This window comes from Aphis gossypii, chromosome 2 (genome assembly GCF_020184175.1).
Source record: "Aphis gossypii isolate Hap1 chromosome 2, ASM2018417v2, whole genome shotgun sequence".
Lineage (NCBI taxonomy): Eukaryota > Metazoa > Arthropoda > Insecta > Hemiptera > Aphididae > Aphis > Aphis gossypii.
The window spans coordinates 88,149,044-88,172,568 of record NC_065531.1 but is presented as its reverse complement, the minus strand read 5'-3'; the positions used below and the strand labels follow the sequence as shown (position 1 = coordinate 88,172,568).

The window sequence follows — 23,525 nt, the reverse complement described above, 5'->3', positions numbered from 1 at the left end:
GTATTACAACCGATGAGAGCATCAAAGTTATTATTTCTACAACTGATCACAATCATAGTGCCTGCCCAGCTGAAGTTGAAGTAGCAAAAACATTATCGTTAATGAAAAATAATGCGAAAAATCATTCTGAGCCTCCTTCTATTATATTTTCCAAAGCTACAATAAATTTATCCAACGAAGCAAAGTTAATGCCAGCCGAAAACAGCATAAAACGAAGTTTAAGAAGAGTTAAAAATGCATCTTATCCACCCTTAGTACCAATAAATGAGTTGAAAGTGACTGGTATATGGGCAACAACAGGAGGTGAAAATCCTCAACCGTTTTTATTATATGACAATCAGAATAATGAAAATAGAATAATAATTTTTTCATCTCCAGAAAGTTTGGAATTATTAAAAACGTCAAAATATTGGTACATGGATGGAACATTTTCAACTGCGCCTACAGGCTTTAACCAAGTTTATATTATTCATGTTAAAATGGGCTCAGTAACAGTTCCTTTGGTGTACATTCTTCTTCAAAATAAAACAAAAAATACATATACCGAAATGCTTTCTGTTATTTGTGCAAAATGTCCAAATTGTGAAGTGGTACAAATAACAATAGATTTTGAGAAAGCTGTCGTTATTGCGATTGAAAAAGTACTACCGAAAGTAAAAATTCACTGTTACTATTTTCATCTATGTCAATCAGTATGGCGTAAAATCCAAGAGTATGGGCTAGTCAAAAAATATAAAGAAGACAAACAATTCCAATGAGATATCGCAATGATAACTGGTCATGCATTTTCACCAGTCAATTATGTCAAAAAAGATATGTACATTACTACATTATGATTAATAACTATTTTTTTTTTTCATAAATAGGTAGATGTAGATTGTGGTTGTGTTTTAGGTATGGAAATTTTATATGAAAAATTTTATAACCAAGATGCTGATCAAATTCTTACGTACTTTGATACAACTTATGTTAACGGTCGCTATAGGAATAAAGAAAATGTAGAATTAAAGTATATATTTACCAGAACACCTCCATTATTTCCACCTTCCATGTGGAACGTGTTTGAGTTAACTAAAGCTGGTATAGGTAGAACAAACAATATTTTGGAAGGGTGGAATAATAAATTTGCAACTCTAGTGCGAATTAACCATCCAAATATTTGGCTTTTTATTGAAGCTCTACAAATGAGCCACTCAAGTGCTTCAATAAAAATTTTAAATTATAGATCAGGAGCTTTTCGTAGTAATTTAGGTAAGGACGATAGGTTAAAAAAATTATGCGAACGTTTTTCAAATGATATTTTAAATTTTTTAATTTCCGTGAGCTATCTTACCAGAATAAAGTGATATTTTTCATAATTATTATTTAATTTTGTATTTTAATATTAACAATTTTATTATATTCCGTGATATTTTTTATAATATTATTTAGTTTTGTATTTTTGATAAACACTTTTATTATATTCCGTGATATTTTTGATTTATATTATTTAATTTTCGTAAGCTGCAGTAGATTTACCTATTTACATTTATACAATTATATTTATATATTAATTCAATCATTTTTGTTTTTACATTTATTTATTTGCATTGTATATTATTATTGTCTACTTATTTTTTTTTTGTTCGGGGGGGAATTGTCCTGTTCGGGGGGGAAACGTCCATTGTAACGGGGGGGAAAGGCATGGGGGGGGGAAACGTCCTAGATTCAATTACGACAGAGAAGGAGCTCTAAGTTTTAAAGTGTACTTTTTTTAAAATATGTATACGGGCAGTGGCGAACCTAAGGAAGGGGGGGGGCTTAAGCCCCCCCAAAAATATTTTAAGTTGCAAGAAAATTTATGCATGGTTATGCTGGTGCCCACCTACCCACCTAATATTACCTTTTATTATTAAGCTTATTATTATATTCAAAACCGCAGATGAAACACATTTCAGAAGAGGGGGGGTTAATCAAATAATATTTTCATTGTAGATAATTAAAAAAAACAACCAGCTAAACTTAATTTAAACAAAATTATAATTATAATAATTATTATTTATATAGTTATATATTATTAACTATAAAATATTTTGAGGGGGTTTGAACCCCTTAATCCTCCTTATATACGGCCTTGATTGTATTTACACACAAAGTTATCCTATAGTATAGGACCTATATTATTTACTATTTGTTTATAATTTGTCATCGTCAGGGACGTACGCAGAAAAAAATGTTGAGGGGTGTTTTCGATTTATTACAATCAATTTTTTTTAATAATATTTTTGGAATATTTCATCAATTTTTGATGCATATCTACATCTATTTTAAACGTTTTAATACAATATACCTAAATACTCCGCGTAATGTAAAATATGCTCTTATAATCAAAAATCAATCAGAAAATGACAAAGTATACAAAAACGTGCACTTATAAGTTAAAACTGAGTATTAATCACAAACATTATGAATTATATTGTATCTATACTTACTAAACATATAGGTTTCGTATACGATGAAGTTATAATAAAAAAAAATATGCAAATGCATGAAAGTCGTTGCTCAAATTATAACTTTAAAGCGAGCGACTCATCCGATTTTCGATTTGTATGTATTGAAATACTACGAAAAATATTATATATTGAATATGAAATTAAATATGTATACTGCGTAATATCAAAAAGCTCGGTCAAATGAGTAACGCTCTGTTGTACAGTACGTCACTATTATTTATGTGTTAAATTTGAATCAAATGATATAGGTACCTACTATCTATCATAGGTATCATTGTATACGAAAAACGATTCCGAACGGAAATGATTTTTCACCTGGGATATATTTTCCAGTGGTGATGAAAAAGGTGGTTTATGTTTTAATGATCTGAATACCCCAAAATTAAATCATGTATAGACTATAGAAAATGCCAATTTAAACAACTGGTGTATGGTTCAAGCTACTACGACTAGTAATTTTTAACTATAACAAAAATCTAAAATTATTTGATATTTTGATAGTATGTGTTGAATCCAGACAATTTCTCTGGGGGTTAGGTTTAACTGTATATAAATAATACTAATATAGTAATAAACAGACATTTGGTGTAAATTTCAAGTATTTGAGAATTTTGAAGTACTTGTATGATTTTTTAATCTGTTTTATTAAATTTAAAAATTTATAAATATTTAACAGATACTTTATAAAATATCGGCATTTTTCTAACAAAAATTGTAAGCATTAATGAAGAAATACTTAGCTGTATGATTGGGTAGAACACGATTTCGTACGGTCCTTATCAGCGTACGGAATCGTGTACATTTTGAGACACACGATTCCGTACGTTTTGTACCCAAGATTATTTTGACGCAATGTTGCCAGATTTCCATATGGTATTAGTCTATTTGACTTAGGCCGGAGCCAGACACGTCGTTTTCCGCCGCGTTTCGTACGCTGCGTATTCCACGCCGCTTTCCGTCCAATTGGAAGTTTATATAACTATAATAGTTGTACACGACTTACGTTATACGCCGCGTTGTAATCCGCGACAGAAAACGCCGTGTACAGCCCCGGCCTTAATTAGAGCGTTTTACATACGTTTCGCTTATACTTAACTATAAGTAGGGATCCAAACACACAATTATAATTTGCCGGCCGATCGCCCTGTTCCTTCAAGTACAGTGTGCCGGAACCGACGTCCGGCGTACCGGGTGAACTTCCAGCGAAAAACGGCACTGTCAATTTACCACAATCTAACTCTACATATAAAAAATCGGACTGTAAATCCGGTCGTCTGTTTAGTAACATTTATATACTTGACGTACAACAATGATATATACCTATCAGATAAGTTTTCGTTGTTTATCATAAGTATATAAGTATTTATCAAGTATTATATAATTATTTTTTTACATTTTTAAAATTTTAAAATTTTTTATACTTTAAACAAATTGTCAATATATATTAAATGGCAGCATTGCACAGACAATCGTACGTAATCGTGTTGTTTTGGGGGCGTTTTTAATAATCTATTGTTTGATCAAAATCGTACAGAATCGTGTTCCTAAAAAGGTAAAATGTACGGAATCGTGCTTTACCGGTATGATTGTATACAAGACATGTAATATATTATTTATTTATTTATTATAAAATATACGGGATCAACCTTTTGTACAATTATTTAACAGGCAGATAAACATGTAATGTAGAATTATCAATAAAATTGGTAGCATGATGATATTTAATATAATAAATTAAGAAAATATACATATTGAATTATTGAACAATTATGCGTACTATAAAATATAAAAACTTTTTATAAAAAAAAAAAGATTATTATGATAAAATCAATTCATCGCTCCACTCTAAACCTTAAAAAATTATTTTGATGTACAGTTAATTTTTAATTTTGACTTTACGATAGTATCAACTAGATTCACTAGCATTTTTTTTATTATAAATCGTATTTATAATTATACCTGCATTTATACCTCATGGTAAAATCAATATATTCATTGTTCTCTAAGAATCTAAAATGTATAATATATACATAATTACCTAATATATTACCTGGTAATTTTATTACATTTCAAGTTGAAGATCACGGATTATGGTAATATTATTTATCTTATTTCATGTTAATGGTTAATGGATTGCGGAAGTGGTTATTTAGCCAGGTACCGACCTCAACTATTTTATAGCCATGGTCGCGTACCTTAATATCGTACCGTTCGACTATACGTACGTATACTCGTACACTACTACAGGAACGAGTTACTATCATTTTGTTACAAATATTATTATGATGAATACTTATATTATTTAATGGTTATAAAAACTAAATATATTATATTTTTTTTACAAAATACATTTTATGACTTATTAAACATAAAATCGTCGTGATTTTTTTCAGTTTTGAACTTTTTAAATATACAATAAGTTACGACTGAATTAATTTTTATTAATAATTATAATTTATAATACCTACTTAGTATACTACTTATAACACTTCATGTTCACATTTTACTAGAAGTACGTTTTTTTTTTTATTGAACATATATTATAATATACAATTAAGTGCACATATAAATAGGTAATGCATTGTAATGCGGTAAAAATGTATTAATAATAAGAGAGAAAATTATTTGATTAAAAATAGCTATTCGCCTACACTTTATTTACTAACTTAGTGTTATATATAGTCTAACATTGATTAACTGGTGACCTTTAGTATAAAAAATCATTAGAGTTTACTATATTTCTATTTCTTATAAAACAGTGTGTTATTATTAAAAATCTTAGAAATTGATTGTTTTTTTGATAATAATTACAAGGCGTTAGACTGTATTGTATTGTAATATTGTACGAATCTAAAAAAACTGAATGATTGATGGGTTGCTTGCACGAATTGTTCACACATCCATAACAACCTTCGATATAGCAATTATATAGTCACCTAGGTAACTTACCTAAGCTTATATAAAATAAACCATATAATCTATATAATCTAAAATGCAATTTATGAACTTAATTTTTAACTTTACTTAATTTATTTAAGATGAATAGTGGAGACAGTGGAGAATTGAGTGATAAACGTTTAGTATATGTGTATAATTTTCTAATAAAATCTTTAAAGATTAAAAATGATGTAATAGATACAATGATGCGAAATCGAGAGTTTCATGTAAGTATACTATTATTTTTTGTTGATATTGAATAAGAACTTTTATTAATTAATTACAATATTTATTTATAATAATAGCATTTGTAAAATATTTTGAATATGATAACAAAAGTATTCTAAAATTAAATTTATTCTGAAATAGTTATAGATTTTATTTCTGAATATGGTATCAATACTTATACAATATTTTAAATATAGCAATTTATATATTTGGTTATACAGATCATATAGCATAGTTTTTATTTAAATAATTGAAAATTCTTAAATTGTGTTCATCGTCTAAGATATTTTGGCCTTTGTGGTATATAATATTATAATTATATAACAAGCAAAAAAAAAGTAATCAAAAAAATAAATACGAAAATTAAAGAAACATTTACAACCTTGTTTATAAAAAAGTAAGCAAAATGTGTTGTTTTTCAAACGACTTTTAGGCTTTGGTAATGGAATTTTTGAACACGCCGGATCGTGATTCGATTTTTTTCATGCAGAACTCTGCTGGTTTATTGATACCTATGTATGATGATTTTCCTGATGGTTATAAGTCTAGAGTTTCCTATATTATAAGACTTGATCCAGTTGAAGTTACAGACGATAATTGTGATTCGATACTTTTGTGTGGAGAAGTGTCACCAAACCCTTTTGAAGATTTAAAAGCGATCACTGAAAATGTAAGTGATAAACATATAAATATAGTAAAATTGTTAAATAATATTGTAGTTTTATTTAAATTAATTTATGTTTATCTTTAATAGGCTTTGTTGAATTTATTTTCTAACAAAGAAAACTTCTTCAAAAACTGTTCCGATGACATTATAGTGGAAGTACAAGACAGGCTTAATGATTTTCTTACAAACATAAATAACATGTCAGGACAGATGAAAAATCGCTCAATATTGACTTTACCTTATGGATATGACAACATTACTTCTGCTTTAAAAACCGCCGAAATGAGGTAGCAATTATTTATTCAAAAATAATTTTTTTTTAATTTAGTACAACGTGTGTCACAACGGAAAATGTTGCAGTATCATAATATGCAATATGACATAAACATAATATATAAACATGTTTAAATTACCTTAATTCTATTTTCAAAGTGGTTTAGATCTTTTTAATTTATTTATTCACAAATTTCCTGTTTTATTATAGATTCTAAGCAAAGCTATTTTATTTTACAATGTGTGTTTTTTGTGTGTCTGTACCTATACACGAAAAGTAGAGCTTCGATTTTTAACTTTAGAGGTAATTTTTGATAGAAAATTGGATGTACTTTGTCCTTTAGGCTTTAGAATAGTTTAAATTAGAATTACCAGTATTTTTCAAAATATTTGTTTTTTTAAAAGGTAAAAATATAATAAGAAAAGGGAAATATATTGGGGAATTTTTACGCACTCAGTTTTTGAGATAACCTTAGATTTTCATCATTTACGCCAAATAATTTTTATCCATCATATAATTATATTAGGTATATTATTAGTATTTGGACTCTCTTTGAACTATTTATAGACATTTAAAGTTTTCCGTTTTTTTTTTAAATTTATTTTTTTATAAATACACTCAAAGATAATCGAGAGGGCGTATGTAACTCCGCCACAAGTACCTTTTTTTTAAACCTAACTTCGCCAGAAAAAAAAACAGGTAAAATAAGGCTCATGTAAACTTCGTCAATGAAGAAAATCAAGTAGTAGTAGTATAAAATTAATATGATATATTATTAAAAAAAAATTATAATAAAATATAATATCATATTGTTCACATTAAATATTTAAATCATAGTAAAAAAATCATAAAACCTAAATAATCGTTACACCTAATAATCCAAAAATATATAGTTAGGTATATGTCACATATATAAACTAAAATGATGTGATACAAATTGTAAATATTCTAAGTCTTGTATTACTCCATTTGTGCTACCTTTTTATAGCATCCTGTTACACTGTCATTTTTTTTTTTTTTTGAATTTTGAAACTGGCTGAGTTTACATATACCCATTACAGGTAAGAAAAAAAACTGACGGAGTTTACATTAGACCTTTTAATACCTTTTTATCTTGACCGGTATTCTGGCGGAGTTTACAATCGCCCAATCGAGAGTATACTGTACTATTACTGTACTTACCTATTTTTCAGACGCTTGTAATATGCAGCCTCTAAAAGTCTACAACTAGATAACATTTTTGTGGATAAGCAGTATATACACCTTTTAAGTTGAAAATATAACTATTTTTCGACTACCTACTTATCGTGTAAACATAGTAGTAAACACACTCACGTAATTTTAAAATAAATACATACACATCTCCCCTCCCCCCTTAGAATTAAAAATAAACATACATACTTAGTTGTAAATTCAATATATTTTTCGTTCAGCTCAAAATCTAAAAAAAAAATATTTTATTAACTATTGAATATTAATTTTATTGGTTAAATACATGTTTAGTGATGGAAAAATTATTGATGATGTGTTAAAACAAAGATTAGAAAATAAAGTGTACACTTGGTTCAAAGAAATGAAAACAATGGTAGCGCTCAAGCCAGATGTGATTTTGGAGAAAAATCCCGCTGCGTCGCCTGTTCAATGTATTCACTAAATGAAACTATATTATTGTTACATTTTGTTTAATTTTTATATTAATTTTTTTTATACAGACCTCGATTTTTGGAAAAATCGAGAAAAACAATTTATACATTTTTATGAACAAATTGATCAACAGATTGGACATTTTTTAACCATTACAAAAAGTCCATGTTTGGATATTTATAAGCAAATAATAGAAACAACAGTGTCTGGTAAATTGATTTGTCAAATTATTATGTTTTCCGTACTAAAAATGTTTACTTGTTTTGATTTTATTTAGAAAAACGAGAAACAAATCTAATAAATATGTTTTTATCAACACTGACTAAACACATCAATACGATTGAAGGAGATGGTTTGGTCGAGTCAAAGATAGAAATATGTGTTTTATGGAGGAAATTGGCTTGTATATGGATAAATTGTCCGAATTTTCAAAATTATAATTATCTAATTATCTTGATAAAAGTATTATGTAATATGGTCATGGCTGAGGTAATTAAAACAAGCTTATAACATGTATTTATTTATTTTATCTCACATTAATATTCCAGTCATCGAGATATTTAGAGCCAACTGCTCTGTTTCAAGGCGAACTAGCAGAAAATTTAGCAAAGATTTATGATATTCTAGATATATTAAGTTATTTCAAGTAACTAATTTGTATATTTATTTATATATTAATACATTACATGTATATTATGTCATAATATGTCGTTAAAAATATATTATATAGAAATCAATTCAAAGTTATTCAAACGGAATATTTCAAAAAACAATTTGATAAATTTGTATTGTCAAATTCTGTTTCACGTAATTACAAACCACGTTATTGGAACTTCCACACAAATGATATTTTTCAGAGTCTTGACGCATTTGAAGATCGGTTAAATTGTATTAAAGTATGTTAGAAATATAGTAGTTATATTATATATTAGTATATTTATGTGGCTATGTATTATTTCAAAATACTATAACTAAAAAAAAAAAAAAATACTAATAACTACTATACTTACATATTTGAGTTTTGAAATTAAATTAAGAGTGGTTTTTTTAATATTTTCTGAGTTAGTTCATTAATTAATTTTATTGTAAAAATTAAAACTATTATTTTGTTATCATTGTATTTATTGTCAATACCTATAGTACCTCCTAAAATTCGTATTTTAAATTCTGAGTGGAGCAATGTATTTATTTTACAATAATGTGTTTTTTTTTATTAATTTTTATTTGTGTTTGTTATTTCGTATTGGAGCAGAAAATATGCTTTAATCTTTAACGTTGATCGGTGTTTTTTAGTAAATTTTATCTAGTTAGTTTAGAAAGTAAAAACATTCTAGTATTCTTAAAAATTATGTAAAAACTAAAAAAAGCTGAAACAGTGGAAAATAGAAATATTTATGAAACTCCAATTTTTGAGATGAAATTGATTTGGATATTAATTGTAAATTAAAAATTTATTATTGTAGCGACTTGATATTTTTAGTAAATATTTATAGTAACATTTTCTAAACCTCGTATGAGTAATATTTAAAGTTGTTGTAATGGGAATTTTCAATTTTTAATTTTTTTTAGATTTTTTTCTTAATCAAAAAGTTTAAGAATTTAATATGAAATTCTTCATAAGTTGTACATATAACCGTTTAAAAGTAACGAATATATATAATATATAGATTTTTTTTATAAGTATTTGAAATCTAAGTTTTACAAAATTGTCAAAAACACGAATCTTTGCAAGTCATATACCTATTAATTATACCGCAGAGCGAAAAATTGGTTTAGTTATTAATTATTAATTATTTATGAACTATGGCAATATTAAAGAAAAAAAAAATTATAATTTTAAACTAAAACTATAATTTAACTAGGTACGATTTCATTGCATTTTATACAGCCATATAGCTACACAAATATTAATTATTATGTATTAAAATTATATTGTTTTAGTCGATGATAATAAACTTTATTGATTATCAAAAATTGGAAAAAGTGGATGTGGGTGGACTCATTGGCTGTTGGTATAGTCCAATGATTGAAAACATGTATCTTCGGTTTACAAAGTATATGGAAAAGTTGGTTTCTATAGCTTACGATCCATTGGATTTATTGAATGACGTAAATAACGCCTCGTTTCTGGAGGACTACAATTACTATTTAAATATGTCGAATGATATTGACAATCGTTTAGCCACTGTTTCAAAAGCCTGTTTCGAAAACATCGACAATCTAATGTCATTTCACAAAGTAAAATTACTCTCTTTTAATTTTATATTTAGATTATAAAATATACACACATAAGCTTTTACACTGAACTTATGAAATATAATTCAAACTAATAATACTAATTACGTACCTATTAAATAGATACTTATATTGAAGTACTGAAGGTTGACATATACCTTTTTTTAAATATAAAGCCAGAGCCCAACTAAGAAATTTTGGGGCCCGAGTCTAATTTTTGATGGAACCTCAAAATTAATTATTATCTAAATTCTTAATTATCAACTTGAATTATAAAAGCAGTCTTTTTGCTATATGGATTTTTTATACTCAATTTATTTTATAAGATTATAAATAAATTAGGTATACTTTAAGTAATTATTTAATGATGATTAGTATAAATAAAACGATGAAATTAAAAATATAAATATAAGTAAAGAAATGTATCATGTACATGATGTATATCATTTGTACATTGTACACAAAACTAAAGTGATAATGCATTTTTCAACATAATGATTAATGAAATACTAATATAATTATGAAAAATTCAATGGTTTTATGAATTATTAAACCAACCTATCATATTACTTAAAAGTAAAATAAATTACTTTAATAGCAATACAAAAATCATAACATTATACGTGGTATAGGCTAATAGAGTAATATACCATCATCAGATTTTCATATATTATAACGAATAATGATGCAGGTATCTATATCATTGAATTTAAATTCAACACATCCATTATAGTGACTCACCATATGCATATACTGTAGAGAAGAGTGGAACCTACCCACTTTTCCATCCTTTTACAATCGTATTTACCTTAAATTTACAGTTTATAATGATATTTGGTTCGACCGTGCTAAATCGTCCTATTGTAGCGAGTATTGTGGAAAAGCATTTCGAAAAAGCGTTAGATCTATTGGACTTGGAATTGGCTCGGGAGTTAGTTAGTATCAACCCTTTATTTTTTTAATATTAAAATTACTCCAACTTAGAAGTTGAAACTATTTTTTTTTTAATGTCCTTAGAAACTTATTGACCGTCTATCAGGAACGGTGATAGATACCGGAATCGAGAAAAGTGATTATTACGAAATGCGATTTATACCAGAAGAAATGGACCAAGAATATCCACTCGTGGCTAGAGCGATCATGTGGGGTAACTCGCGGATAAATAATCGATTATTGGAAGATTTAAAAGCTATTCAGTCTTTTGACTTGTCGTAAATATCACATAATATAATATATAATTTATACTATTTTAAACCAGTAATTCGTTATAAATAAGTATTATAATAGTATTATAATAATAGTATACATAGTATTTATTATTATAAATAGTATTATTATTACTTATTTTACGACAAATAAGTATTACATAAGTAATAAGTAATAACTTATGTAACTATTTAATACCTATACCTTAATAAATTTAGATTTGTACTTAAGACTTTCATTATTCTTTTTTATTGTTGTACAGAATCATGAAAACTCCAAGAGGAGATCAAATCAATATAAAGGCTGAACAATTAAAGGATAAATTTAAAAATTATTTAAGTCCTTTGTTTGAAGAATGGAAGCGTGTTGTACCAATACAGATACAGGAAAAAATAGTACAACCGCTTTTCACAATTAACAATAATAAGACAATCAGTTTGAACTTTTCTGAAGAAGTAATCATTTTTAATTTATAAACAATTATCATGCAAATAATAATTATAATTGTTTTTATTTTTCATTTTTTTAAAGCTGGATGCAGCAATTAAAGTAACTAGATACATAATTCTCTGCAATTATAATTTCAAAAATCCAATGTTTGGGATTGGAATAGATGATATACCATACGATGCAATTAAGCTCTATAAACGAGAAAATCTGATTTTAAAATATAAAAGAGATATTGAAGAAATAGTTAAATGGTTAGTGATGTTATTTAAGATTTCAACTTTTATAGTATTTAAAAATCGTTTAAAAAGTTTGTTGTATTAGTTGTTTTTTTTATACCTATAAATATAAAATAAACAATTATTAAAAAAAACTTATGTGCTAGGTTGCAAAAACATGTATTAATTTACCTAATAAACTAATCATAGGCTACTAAATTATGGTTAAGGAACCATTAGTTCACTACTTATTGATTTATAACATGTTATAGACAATATTAATTGTTTGTAACTTGGTATTAAAGTATTTAAATATTAGGCTTAAGTATTTAAGTGTATTGTGTTTAAACTATAGCCTTTAAATGTTATATTCAATGTGTAAGTGAAATTCAAAAATTATGTTCTAATAAAAAAATACTTTGATTTTAAATATTAATTTATTACAAAATTACATTTCATAATAAATTTAGGTATAATATGCTAAGAACAGAAACCCATCCTACAGAATTACAGTTAATCATTCAAGAAATAGAGAATATTGATAACCTTATTGAAGATGCTCAAAAGTTTGTTACATGGAATTCGGAAGGTAAAAAACAGTTTCTTATCTCTGAATAACTAATAAGCTATAAGTAATAACGTACCTATACATAAAATATAATATTAGATTACTAAATAAGTTTAATATCATCTTATAAATAGATATTGTTTACTCGAGTGAACATGATTTGGACGAAGAATCTGAAAATGATCAATTTGTGTCACCTATATCTTTACAAAATACAATTAGCACTATTCATGATTTGACTAAACATATTTACGAGCGTGTAATGCAAACCCATGAAAATTTTGAAAAAATTATCATTTTAAGTAGTCAATGGATTAATAAGCCAATGTATATGCGTGATAAGAATACAAAACGAATAGCGTTCGATCATAAATTGACAGAAAAAAAAATCGCTAGGTACGCCGAAGTGCAAGACGCTAGTACTAAGATACAACGATTGCTTAAAGAAGATCTTTTATTATTTCACAATGTTCCATTATTAGATCCAAATTTGAGTAAGTTAACTTCATCACATTTATTTTTAAAATGATAAATTAGGGCACGGATTTTTATGCACTAAAAAGCATCGAAACATGCCATATAATATGCAGCATAAATCATAAAATATGCAAAAAATATGCAAGACATTTTTTTTTTATTTATCTGAAATTTACAAATTAAACAACTTATAATAATTAGGTAATCACTTAAATGCTTAATGAAAAAAAATTTACTGAATAAACTAATATATTTTTAAAATTGTATTTATTATTAAAATTAATAATAGTATACTTTTCAAAGTTTCAACAACAAAACGACAAACGGCGTAATACTGAGTGGTACGTTGATAACTGACTGACACAACAAGAGCAATTATTAAGATTATAGGTAGACCCAAGAGTTTATCGTTATCGATTATTGATCTTATCTTTAATTCAGTTATTATTTTATGCCAACAAAATTATTTTATTTGACATTGTGAAGTTGGCAATGAATTATTTTTTACATTATTTTATTTTTTTAAATGTTTGCTTTAATATTCAATATATTTTGAATTTCGCAAAAATATTTATCATTAGATTCAAAATATTATGATTCGCTAAGATAACTGACAAAAATTAAAAAAAAAGTAAAAAGGAAAAAATATACGATTGCATAGAAATCCGTGCTTTAACGGTAACGAATAAAACATAGTTTATTTTTAAATAGATGTATTATTTAAATTCATAAATATTGTCTCATTAAGGGACTTTCTTAAAATAATATTAAGTTAAGATGACAAACGTTGATGGTTAATATTATGATAGTTATAGAAAATCAAGAAGCAATTATTTTAGAAGAAATATTGGAAGAAGAAAATAACGAAGAAGAAAAATTAGACTATACAGAAAATCAAGAAGAAATTATTTCAGAAGAAATATTTGAAGAAGAATATAACGGAGAAGAAAAATTAGACTATACAGAAAATCAAGAAGAAATTATTTCAGAAGAAATATTTGAAGAAGAATATAACGGTGAAGAAAAACTAGACTATATAGATATTCAGGCAGAAATTATTTTATCTAATATTGAAAGAAAGTTAATGTGGGATAAATATAAATACTATGTTGATGAAATAGTATTTACGGAGTTACAAGATGCAACTCTTTGCAGGTATAAAATATTAATTATAAAATTATAAAATATGTATAATAAAATAGTTAACATATTATTAATGTAAGAATATATTACTTATTTTCTAAGTATTATTAAATATTTTTAGATTTATGAAAAAAAAAAATTGAATATTGTTTTTAAATGTTAATGTAGCGAAAAGTGGCTGAAATTATATGTATCAATACATTTAAAAAGTTTTTACCATGGTATATTTTACTATTTTACCATTAGTAAAAATGTTATTTAATTTTAGAATGTAGAATTAAAATCAATCAATAATACCTAATAAAAAATAATTTTAATTTAATTCTCCATAAAATATTCAACAGTTTTTAATTTGTCAATTATTTTAGATTATTTGCAGTGATGTTTTCTTTGTATGTATACCTACGACTAAGTACCTCCTGTTATTTTAAAATAATTCTTTAATTAATTACAAGCGTCAGGCCTTATTTGTATACAAATTTAGTTAAACTAATTTTAAAAACAATTACAGTCTCAAGTATATCAACGATGAAATAACAAATCTCAACGGAACTTTACCAATGTTTTTGGTTGTATACTTTCTCGATAACGATAATTTCCCCCGTTTCTCACCTAATTTGGAAATTGAAGATGAACCAAATTTCTTAGGATTGGTTACTTCTTTACTTGAAGATATGGTCGAAATGGGATCGTACATGGAAAGAATTGCTGATAGCTATCCATCTTATAATGTAAAAACTTAAATATTGAATACGTATTTATTTAAATGTAATTTTTAATATATAATTGTAGGTAGATATAAAGAATGTCGAAACGGTGGTAGAATACATAGATAATATACTTGAACAAGTAAAGATTACAACCAATAAAGTAAGACTAGATCTAATTAACTGTACTTATTATCTGTATGTCATTTACTAGATAATTCGTATTTCGGTTGTATTTCAGGCTCTTGAATACATTGTGCAGTACCAAGATTATTCTATGGTTTGGCTAACTAATCAAAATGATGCATTGTCAACTTTTTTATTATACGGTAGAGATCTATCATCAGAAGAACTAGAAATTCAATATGACGTTGATGAAGATGGTAATCCATTAGTTTTACATTCTTCCCCAAAACTGATTGATTTTCAAAACAAAGTATGTACAAAAATATTATAAGCCTGTATTTAATACGTTGTATAAAATATACTTTAAGCTTGATCATAATATTGTATTTAGATTAACCTTTTTGATAATATCTATCAAAAAGTCGACAAAATAGATGAAATCATGACATTTGATGTTTGGTTAACTATAGATATTAAACCTTTTAAAAGAGATCTTTTAAAATTAATTACCAGTTGGTCAGATTTATTCAAAACATATTTGGTTAACAAAGTAGTGAATAGGTAATATAATATAAACTTGATAGAAATAATACTTCATATATATTGTATTTGAATTATTAGTTTGCGTTCATTACGAGATTTCACTATGGAAACAGACATTGGTCTTTTAAAACCATTGGAAGAAGGGGACTATGAAGGACTTGTAAAAATTATGGGACATTTATTTAATGTTCGAGAGAGGCAAGAGGAATATGATTCAATGTTCGAGCCAATTGGAGAAATATTACATCTACTAAAAGTGTATGACGTAGAAATGCCAGAAGATGTGTATATCTTGAAGCAGGTAATGATCATTTTCATTATTATATTATAAACTTATAACTAACCATATATATTTATCCGTGTGTCTTAGTACATTTATTTATTTATTTTATTAGTTAGCTTAGCCGTTTTTGACATTACAATGTATATTTTTATGTCAGAAATTTTTACAATAAGAAAAAAGTAAATTAAATATATACAGCTTACATTTATATAAAATATTATTATCTGGTGATAATAATAACTTATATTGAATATATATATTAAAAATTTAGCAAATTGTCAAAAGAAGGCTCTGCATTGACAATCGACATTAGGCGTCTTAAAGGCTCATTTAGACATTTAGTACAAGAAAGATTCTAGCATGACTAGATTTTAAGTAATGGGTATTACGTATTTTAGATTAAAAAATATTTTAGAACAAAGTGATAAATATATTGAATTTTCAATGTGTTTTTTTTTTGTGTGTACAATGTACATCATAACTTGCCTCAAAGTGAATATCTTTGGTGGCTTATAGAAAACAAAAGTAAGAAATTTTCTGTAGTTTTTAAAAAAATCGGGAAAAACAAAAAAAAAAAAAAATGACGGAAAACGGGAATTTTTACGCAAAACCAGTTTTCGACAAAATTGATTTTTTAAATGGTTGTTACTCAAAAACGAATCACTGTAAATACTTGAAGTTTTCACGAAATTTTTTTGTTAATGTTATCTACAAACAGTTAAATTTTCAAACGATTATAGCTTTTTTTAAGTTATTTATAGACAACTGAAATTTAAAAATTTTCTGAGTAATATTTTTTGAAGTGTCGATAAAAAATTTTGAGTTCCCAAAAAAACTTGAAAATTTAATACAAGGTTTTTCATAAGTCATTAAGATCATCAGTTGATCACAATTTTTTTTTTATAAGCGTTTAAAATTCAAATTTTTTCGAAATAGGTCAAATCGCGAAAATTTGCAAGTAGTTGAAAATTCGTAAAAATTCAACACTAAGTTTTACATAAATGTATCTTCAAATAGTTATAAATAAAACTTGAAGCTTCATTATAGGAAAACATGTTATATGAGAGTTTGAATTTTAAATTTTTATGAAATCACGTATCGATAACAATCTATAATTATCCTCAAACGAAATTCAATACTTATTTTTATTCAAAAAGTATAAGCTATAGATACTAAGTTTCACCAATTATTTATATCGGTATTTTCTTTACATAATTTAATTTTCAAAATATTTCGTTTATTTTATAGACATTTGAAATATTCGGTTTTGTTTAGTTTTTTTTTTATAAATATCGATAACATTTTTTTGGCTGAGTCAAAATACTTGAAAATTTAATAAAAAGTTCCCCATAAATTAATCTTATAGTAATTCAAAAATTATAAGAATACGTGGTTACAATTATTCTTTATTATCTTTTAAAGTTCAAATATTGACGAAATTCGATAAAATCATGAATATGCAAATTATTTTGTATTAAAAAATTAAAAATTTTTTTTAACATAAGTAGATACCTAAGAGTTGAAAATGTAATGCAAAATTTTCTATAAGGTTGGCTTACAATAATTATTAATGATGTTGAGCGTTGGCTAGTTAAAATTTTTTTTTCTAAAGTTTAAATTTTTTACGAAATCAAAATTTCACGCGTAAACTAACCATTAATTACTATTAAATGATTTTAGATTTTTTTCATAGTTAAAAATGACTAGTCATAAAAACTCGAAACATATACCAGTTGTTTAAATTGGAATTTTCTGTGTATGATTTAATTTTGAAGTATCCAGGTCATTATAACATAAACCATCTTTTTCCCCACCCAGTGAAAAATATATCTTTTATCTCCGTTCAGATTCATTTTTTCTATACCTGCAGTGATACCTGTCATTGGATCAAATTTATCATATCCATTATAGTGACCTACCTACTCTAAGTCCGTGGTCTACTCGATACATGCTGTACAACAGAGCGTTACCTACTTAACCATCTTTTTTATTTTAAAATTGTATTCTTTTTTTTAGGAATTACCAGAAAAATGGAGTATAACTAAGAAAAATGCGTTGAACGTCAAATCTCAAGTAATTCCTTTAATTCAAACAGAAGGATCAATAATAATCGGGAGAATAATTTTGTTAAACGTACGTGAAACGTTTTTCAAAATGAATTTTATAAAACAGCCTCAATTTAAGTAAATATCAAGATTCTCTTTCTAATTAATAGTGCCCTTTTAACACACCTACTAAAACTTATAATCTCATTTATTTAGTGCAAAATGTGAAAACCCTTACATAGAGATTGATAATGCAAATCATTCTTTAATGGAATTAGAAGACTTGCACGAAAAATTACTCTCTCAAGCTGTATTATTTGAAATTCCACAACCAGAGCCAAATATATTATTATCAACTAAAAAAACTCTACGTCTTAATAAACAGTTATGGGATTTTGTGTATCTAGTAAGAGGTTGGATAGATGTGTGGAAATCTACACTGTGGAGTAACGTAGACACTGAGAATATAGACATGGAACTTAAACGATTTGCAAAAGAATTAAAAGGTATTAAAATGTCCACATTTAAAGGTTTTGAATAAATATTTTCAAAAATTATACGAAGTTATTGACATACATTTTATTTTAAGTGATGGATAAAGTTATTCGTGATTGGTCAGTATATGTATACATCGAAGATTTGATCAAAACCATGATGACATCTTTAAGAGCATTAAGTGAACTACAAAACCCAGCAATGAAAGAACGCCACTGGTCGGAACTTATGAATGTCACAAATGTAATATTATTTACATTTGATATCAATATAGTGTATTTATACCATTAAATTATTTTAGGTCAGGTTTTCTATTGAGAAATCGACAACACTAAATGATTTAGTTTCACTTAATTTACACGTGTATGAAGAAGATATAAAAAATATTGTAGATAAGTCTGTGAAAGAAATGAGTATGGAAAAGTCTTTGAAAGAATTTACTGAAACTTGGAATACGATGTCATTCGAGTATCAGCTCCATCCTAGAACAAAAGTTAATTTGCTTAAAGTTAAGGAGGAAGTAGTAGAAGTATTAGAAGATAATCAAGTCCAATTACAAAATATGCTAAGTTCAAAGTTTGTTGGATATTTTTATAATGAAGTGTCCAATTGGCAATTGAAATTAAATACAGCTGATCGAGTAATTAATTTGTGGTTGGAAGTACAAAGAATATGGGCTTATCTGGAAGCAATTTTTATTGGTTCTGGTGATATACGGGTACAATTACCAGAGGATACGAGGCGATTCGAATTACTTGACAAGGAATTTAAGGTGAATGAAAATAAAAATAAAATGTAAATATTAATAATAATAAAAATTATTAAATATGTTTTATACATAGTCATTACTAGTGGATATTAGAGCTAATCCGAACGTTGTAAAGGGCACTAGTAAACCCGGATTGTATAATAAACTTGTTAATATACAAAATGAGTTGTTTAAATGTGAAAAAGTTTTAGCACAATATTTGGAAACAAAACGATTAACTTATCCAAGGTTTTATTTTATATCATCAGCCGATTTATTAGATATAATATCAAATGGTAATAATCCGGAATCCGTTTGCAAGTAATTTAAACTAATATATTAAATTTGTTTTATAAAATTAATAATTTATCATATAATCGCAGACATTTGATCAAGTTATACGATTCGATGGCAAAAATAAAGTTTATCAAAGATAAATTAGGAGTTGGTATGTACGCTAAAGATGGAGAATACGTTGAGTTTAATGGAAACTGTGAATGTTCTGGACAAGTAAAAAGAACGATAAATCATGAATTTATATTTTTAATTGATCAAAATTTGTTTTAAATGTCTAGGTTGAAAAATGGCTAAATAAATTGACGGATATAATGCGTTCATCAGGTCGTCAGTACTTCAGTAAAGCAGTAAAATCCTATGATGAAAAACCAAGAAGGCTATGGATATTTGATTATCCGGCTCAGGCAGCTTTATGTGGTGTTCAAATATGGTGGACTGCTGAAACTAACGATGCATTTGCTCAGCTTGAAATAGGACATGAAAACGCTTTGAAAGAATACAACAAAAAACAAGTAATTTTAAGTTAATTAATATTTTATCGTATAAATTTTAATATTTTATTATGATTTTAGATAGTGCAATTGAATGAACTTATCGATTTGCTATTGGACGACTTAACGAAAGGAGATCGACAAAAAGTGAATACAATTTGTACTATTGACGTGCACTGCCGGGATGTTGTGGCGAAAATGATTCAACAGAAAATTGAAACCGCTTCTGCTTTTCAATGGCAATGTCAACTAAGACACAGGTAAAATAATAATATATATTTAATTTTGGAATCTATAAATTCTTGCATTTCATAAAAGATGGGATTTCAAAGAATCGGATTGTTTTGCCAATATTTGTGACGCGCAATTTCGATATTGGTATGAATACTTAGGAAATACTCCTAGATTGGTTGTCACTCCTTTGACCGATAGATGTTACATAACATTAACACAGGTATTTTTAACTATATCTGGATTAGACATATATAGAAATTTACGTATATACTCGTTTTTTCAATTATACAATGAAAATATAATTTATTAAATTGTATTGTGAAGATTAATAATCACATTTATTTTGAATAAATATGCTATAAAATAGTCATTACATTTAATAATGGGAGGCGCTCCAGCTGGACCAGCCGGGACCGGGAAAACTGAGACGACCAAAGATTTAGGAAAAGCCATAGGAATGATGGTTTACGTTTTTAATTGCTCCGAACAAATGGATTATAGAGTAAATGATTAATATTATTTATTTTTAAACAAAATATTATACTTTTTACTAACATACATATAATATTATATTTATATTTTTAAAATAAAACCTCGGTTCTAGTCATGTGGTAATATTTACAAAGGCCTTGCTCAAACCGGTGCTTGGGGATGTTTTGATGAATTCAATAGAATATCTGTAGAAGTTTTGTCCGTGGTGGCAACTCAAGTTAAATCTGTATTAGACTCCATTAAATCAAAAAAGAACACATGTTTTTTATTGGGTGACAATGTTAATCTCATTCCAACCATCGGCATGTTTATTACGATGAACCCGGGGTACGCGGGACGAGCTGAACTTCCTGAGAACCTTAAAGCGTTGTTTAGGTAAGTCGATCAATAATTTCTAACATTATCGACATTAATCTTTAAATGTATTTATACAGGCCTTGTGCTATGGTTGTACCAGATTTTGAATTGATTTGTGAAATTAACTTAATTGCTGAAGGATTCCAAAACGCAAGGTTACTTGCTAGAAAATTCTTGACGTTATATTCGCTTTGCAAAGAACTTCTATCCAAACAAGATCATTATGATTGGGGTCTAAGAGCTATCAAATCACTATTGGTTGTTGCTGGGTCGTTAAAGGTATAAATCTAATTATGATATTATAGTTTACACAACTATAATTTATTATTATTATATAATAATTTTTTAGATATTTGTATTTATTATATTTTATTATGTAGAACTATTTATAATAAAATTACTAATCTTAACCAAATTAATTGTATTAAACATAATAACTTATCTTAAAGGTTTCAAACGCATATATGTTTTGAGATAAATTTCATAAATTTATTACATTTTAATTTTAGCGGGCAGATAGAAATCGTCCCGAAGATGAAGTATTAATGCGAGCTCTTCGAGATTTCAATACTCCAAAAATTGTAACGGAAGATACTTCTATATTTATGGGACTGATCGGTGACTTGTTTCCTGCTCTAGATGTGCCCCGAAAACGCGATTTAGATTTCGAAAAACAAGTTCGTCAAGCTGCGATTGATTTGAAACTTCAACCAGAGGATAATTTTATTCTCAAGGTTAATATTTTTTTTTTAAAAATGAATAAATAACTATTTGGAACATTCTATTCATAACAATTTGGATTTTGTCCATTCAGGTAGTACAACTAGTGGAGTTATTAGAAGTTAGACATTCAGTTTTCATAATTGGCTTGGCCGGTACGGGCAAGTCTGAGGTTTGGAAAACATTGTATAGGACTTATGCAAACTTGAAATTCAAACCGTATTTTAATGACATCGAACCAAAAGCAGTTACTAATGATGAACTATTTGGTGTTATTAGTCCGACTACCAGAGAATGGGTAGACGGTGAGTTTTCATACACCAATATAATCCTGTTTGTAATTATACTAACATTGTGCTTACATCTGAGTAGGATTATTTTCGTGTTTGATAAGAGATCAATCACAAATGTCTGGCGATGGATCCAAATGGATGGTAATGGACGGTGACATAGATCCAATGTGGATTGAGTCATTAAACACAGTAATGGATGACAATAAGGTACACAATTCTATCAGTCTTATACGATTATTATAAATTCTTTAAATAACAATAACCTAACCTAGACTTACATAACCATGTATGCGTACTATATTGCTATTATATACAATACAGGTGTTGACATTGGCGAGCAATGAACGTATTGCTCTTACACCAACAATGCGTCTACTGTTCGAGATATCTAATTTGCGGTCGGCTACGCCAGCCACTGTTTCTCGAGCTGGTATACTCTACTTAAACCCAGCAGATCTCGGCTGGAACCCTTATGTTGCTAGTTGGATTGACACTAGGGATAATGCGACCGAAAAAGCCGCTCTTTTGGTATTATTTGAAAAATATGTGCCAATCTGTTTAGAGGCGCTGAAAACAAAATTCAAAATTATAACACCCATACCGGAAATAACGCACATACAAATGTTGTGCACGTTACTCGATTGTCTTCTGACTCCGATAAATTGTCCTCCAGAAACCACTAGAGATGTGTACGAAATGTACTTTGTGTTCGCTTGTCTTTGGGCTTTCGGATCGGCAACATTCCAAGATCAGGTGCCTACAATAGTATTATTATTTACTATAATTAGGGCTTCATATAATTAACATAATAATATATATTACATATTTATAATAATAATTTCTCCATTACTTTGTGATTATTACGCTCAATCGGTTTTCATTTAGTTGATTGATTGGCGAGTTGAATTTTCCAAATGGTGGTTAACCGAGTTTAAAACTATTAAAATCCCATCATCAGGAAGTGTCTTCAATTATTTCATCGATTCTGAATCGAAACAGTTTCTTCCTTGGTCAGATCTTGTTTCGCCATTCGAACTTAATCCAGACATACCTTTACAAGTAATTATTATGTTAGTTAATTATAACAAATAATAATTATAAATTATATGAATTGAAAGAAGTATAATTTAAGTATTAAAAAGTTTTCTTATTTTGTTA

The 23,525-nt window shown here is 26.9% G+C and overlaps 1 protein-coding gene and 1 long non-coding RNA gene across 2 annotated transcripts in view; one reads left to right on the top strand and one right to left on the bottom strand.

Moving 5' to 3' along the window:
• The first annotated feature begins 5,453 nt into the window (after positions 1-5,453).
• Positions 5,454-23,525, top strand: part of LOC114122924 (dynein beta chain, ciliary-like) — a 31,570-nt gene continuing 13,498 nt past the window's right edge. Inside the window, exons 1-38 of the mRNA XM_050200978.1 lie at positions 5,454-5,656; positions 6,091-6,327; positions 6,412-6,611; positions 8,102-8,241; positions 8,311-8,451; positions 8,520-8,731; positions 8,791-8,888; positions 8,973-9,138; positions 10,184-10,480; positions 11,299-11,412; positions 11,495-11,688; positions 11,946-12,138; positions 12,215-12,384; positions 12,819-12,937; positions 13,051-13,410; positions 14,203-14,548; positions 15,048-15,267; positions 15,329-15,406; positions 15,485-15,679; positions 15,761-15,930; positions 15,991-16,213; positions 18,212-18,378; positions 18,457-18,746; positions 18,830-18,978; positions 19,037-19,507; positions 19,578-19,804; positions 19,867-19,993; positions 20,059-20,292; positions 20,353-20,531; positions 20,590-20,725; positions 20,873-21,007; positions 21,110-21,372; positions 21,432-21,633; positions 21,864-22,088; positions 22,169-22,379; positions 22,447-22,574; positions 22,689-23,120; positions 23,253-23,426. Coding sequence (XP_050056935.1) covers positions 5,531-5,656; positions 6,091-6,327; positions 6,412-6,611; positions 8,102-8,241; positions 8,311-8,451; positions 8,520-8,731; positions 8,791-8,888; positions 8,973-9,138; positions 10,184-10,480; positions 11,299-11,412; positions 11,495-11,688; positions 11,946-12,138; positions 12,215-12,384; positions 12,819-12,937; positions 13,051-13,410; positions 14,203-14,548; positions 15,048-15,267; positions 15,329-15,406; positions 15,485-15,679; positions 15,761-15,930; positions 15,991-16,213; positions 18,212-18,378; positions 18,457-18,746; positions 18,830-18,978; positions 19,037-19,507; positions 19,578-19,804; positions 19,867-19,993; positions 20,059-20,292; positions 20,353-20,531; positions 20,590-20,725; positions 20,873-21,007; positions 21,110-21,372; positions 21,432-21,633; positions 21,864-22,088; positions 22,169-22,379; positions 22,447-22,574; positions 22,689-23,120; positions 23,253-23,426 — 7,749 coding nt within the window. The 5' untranslated portion in view covers positions 5,454-5,530. The remainder of the gene's footprint in view (positions 5,657-6,090; positions 6,328-6,411; positions 6,612-8,101; positions 8,242-8,310; positions 8,452-8,519; positions 8,732-8,790; positions 8,889-8,972; positions 9,139-10,183; positions 10,481-11,298; positions 11,413-11,494; positions 11,689-11,945; positions 12,139-12,214; positions 12,385-12,818; positions 12,938-13,050; positions 13,411-14,202; positions 14,549-15,047; positions 15,268-15,328; positions 15,407-15,484; positions 15,680-15,760; positions 15,931-15,990; positions 16,214-18,211; positions 18,379-18,456; positions 18,747-18,829; positions 18,979-19,036; positions 19,508-19,577; positions 19,805-19,866; positions 19,994-20,058; positions 20,293-20,352; positions 20,532-20,589; positions 20,726-20,872; positions 21,008-21,109; positions 21,373-21,431; positions 21,634-21,863; positions 22,089-22,168; positions 22,380-22,446; positions 22,575-22,688; positions 23,121-23,252; positions 23,427-23,525) is intronic.
• On the bottom strand, positions 7,596-23,358 carry LOC126550073 (uncharacterized). The gene is made up of 4 exons (XR_007604088.1): positions 23,218-23,358; positions 23,005-23,124; positions 22,664-22,934; positions 7,596-8,039 (listed from the first exon to the last, which is right to left on the bottom strand). It is a non-coding gene; the product is annotated as an uncharacterized LOC126550073 (long non-coding RNA).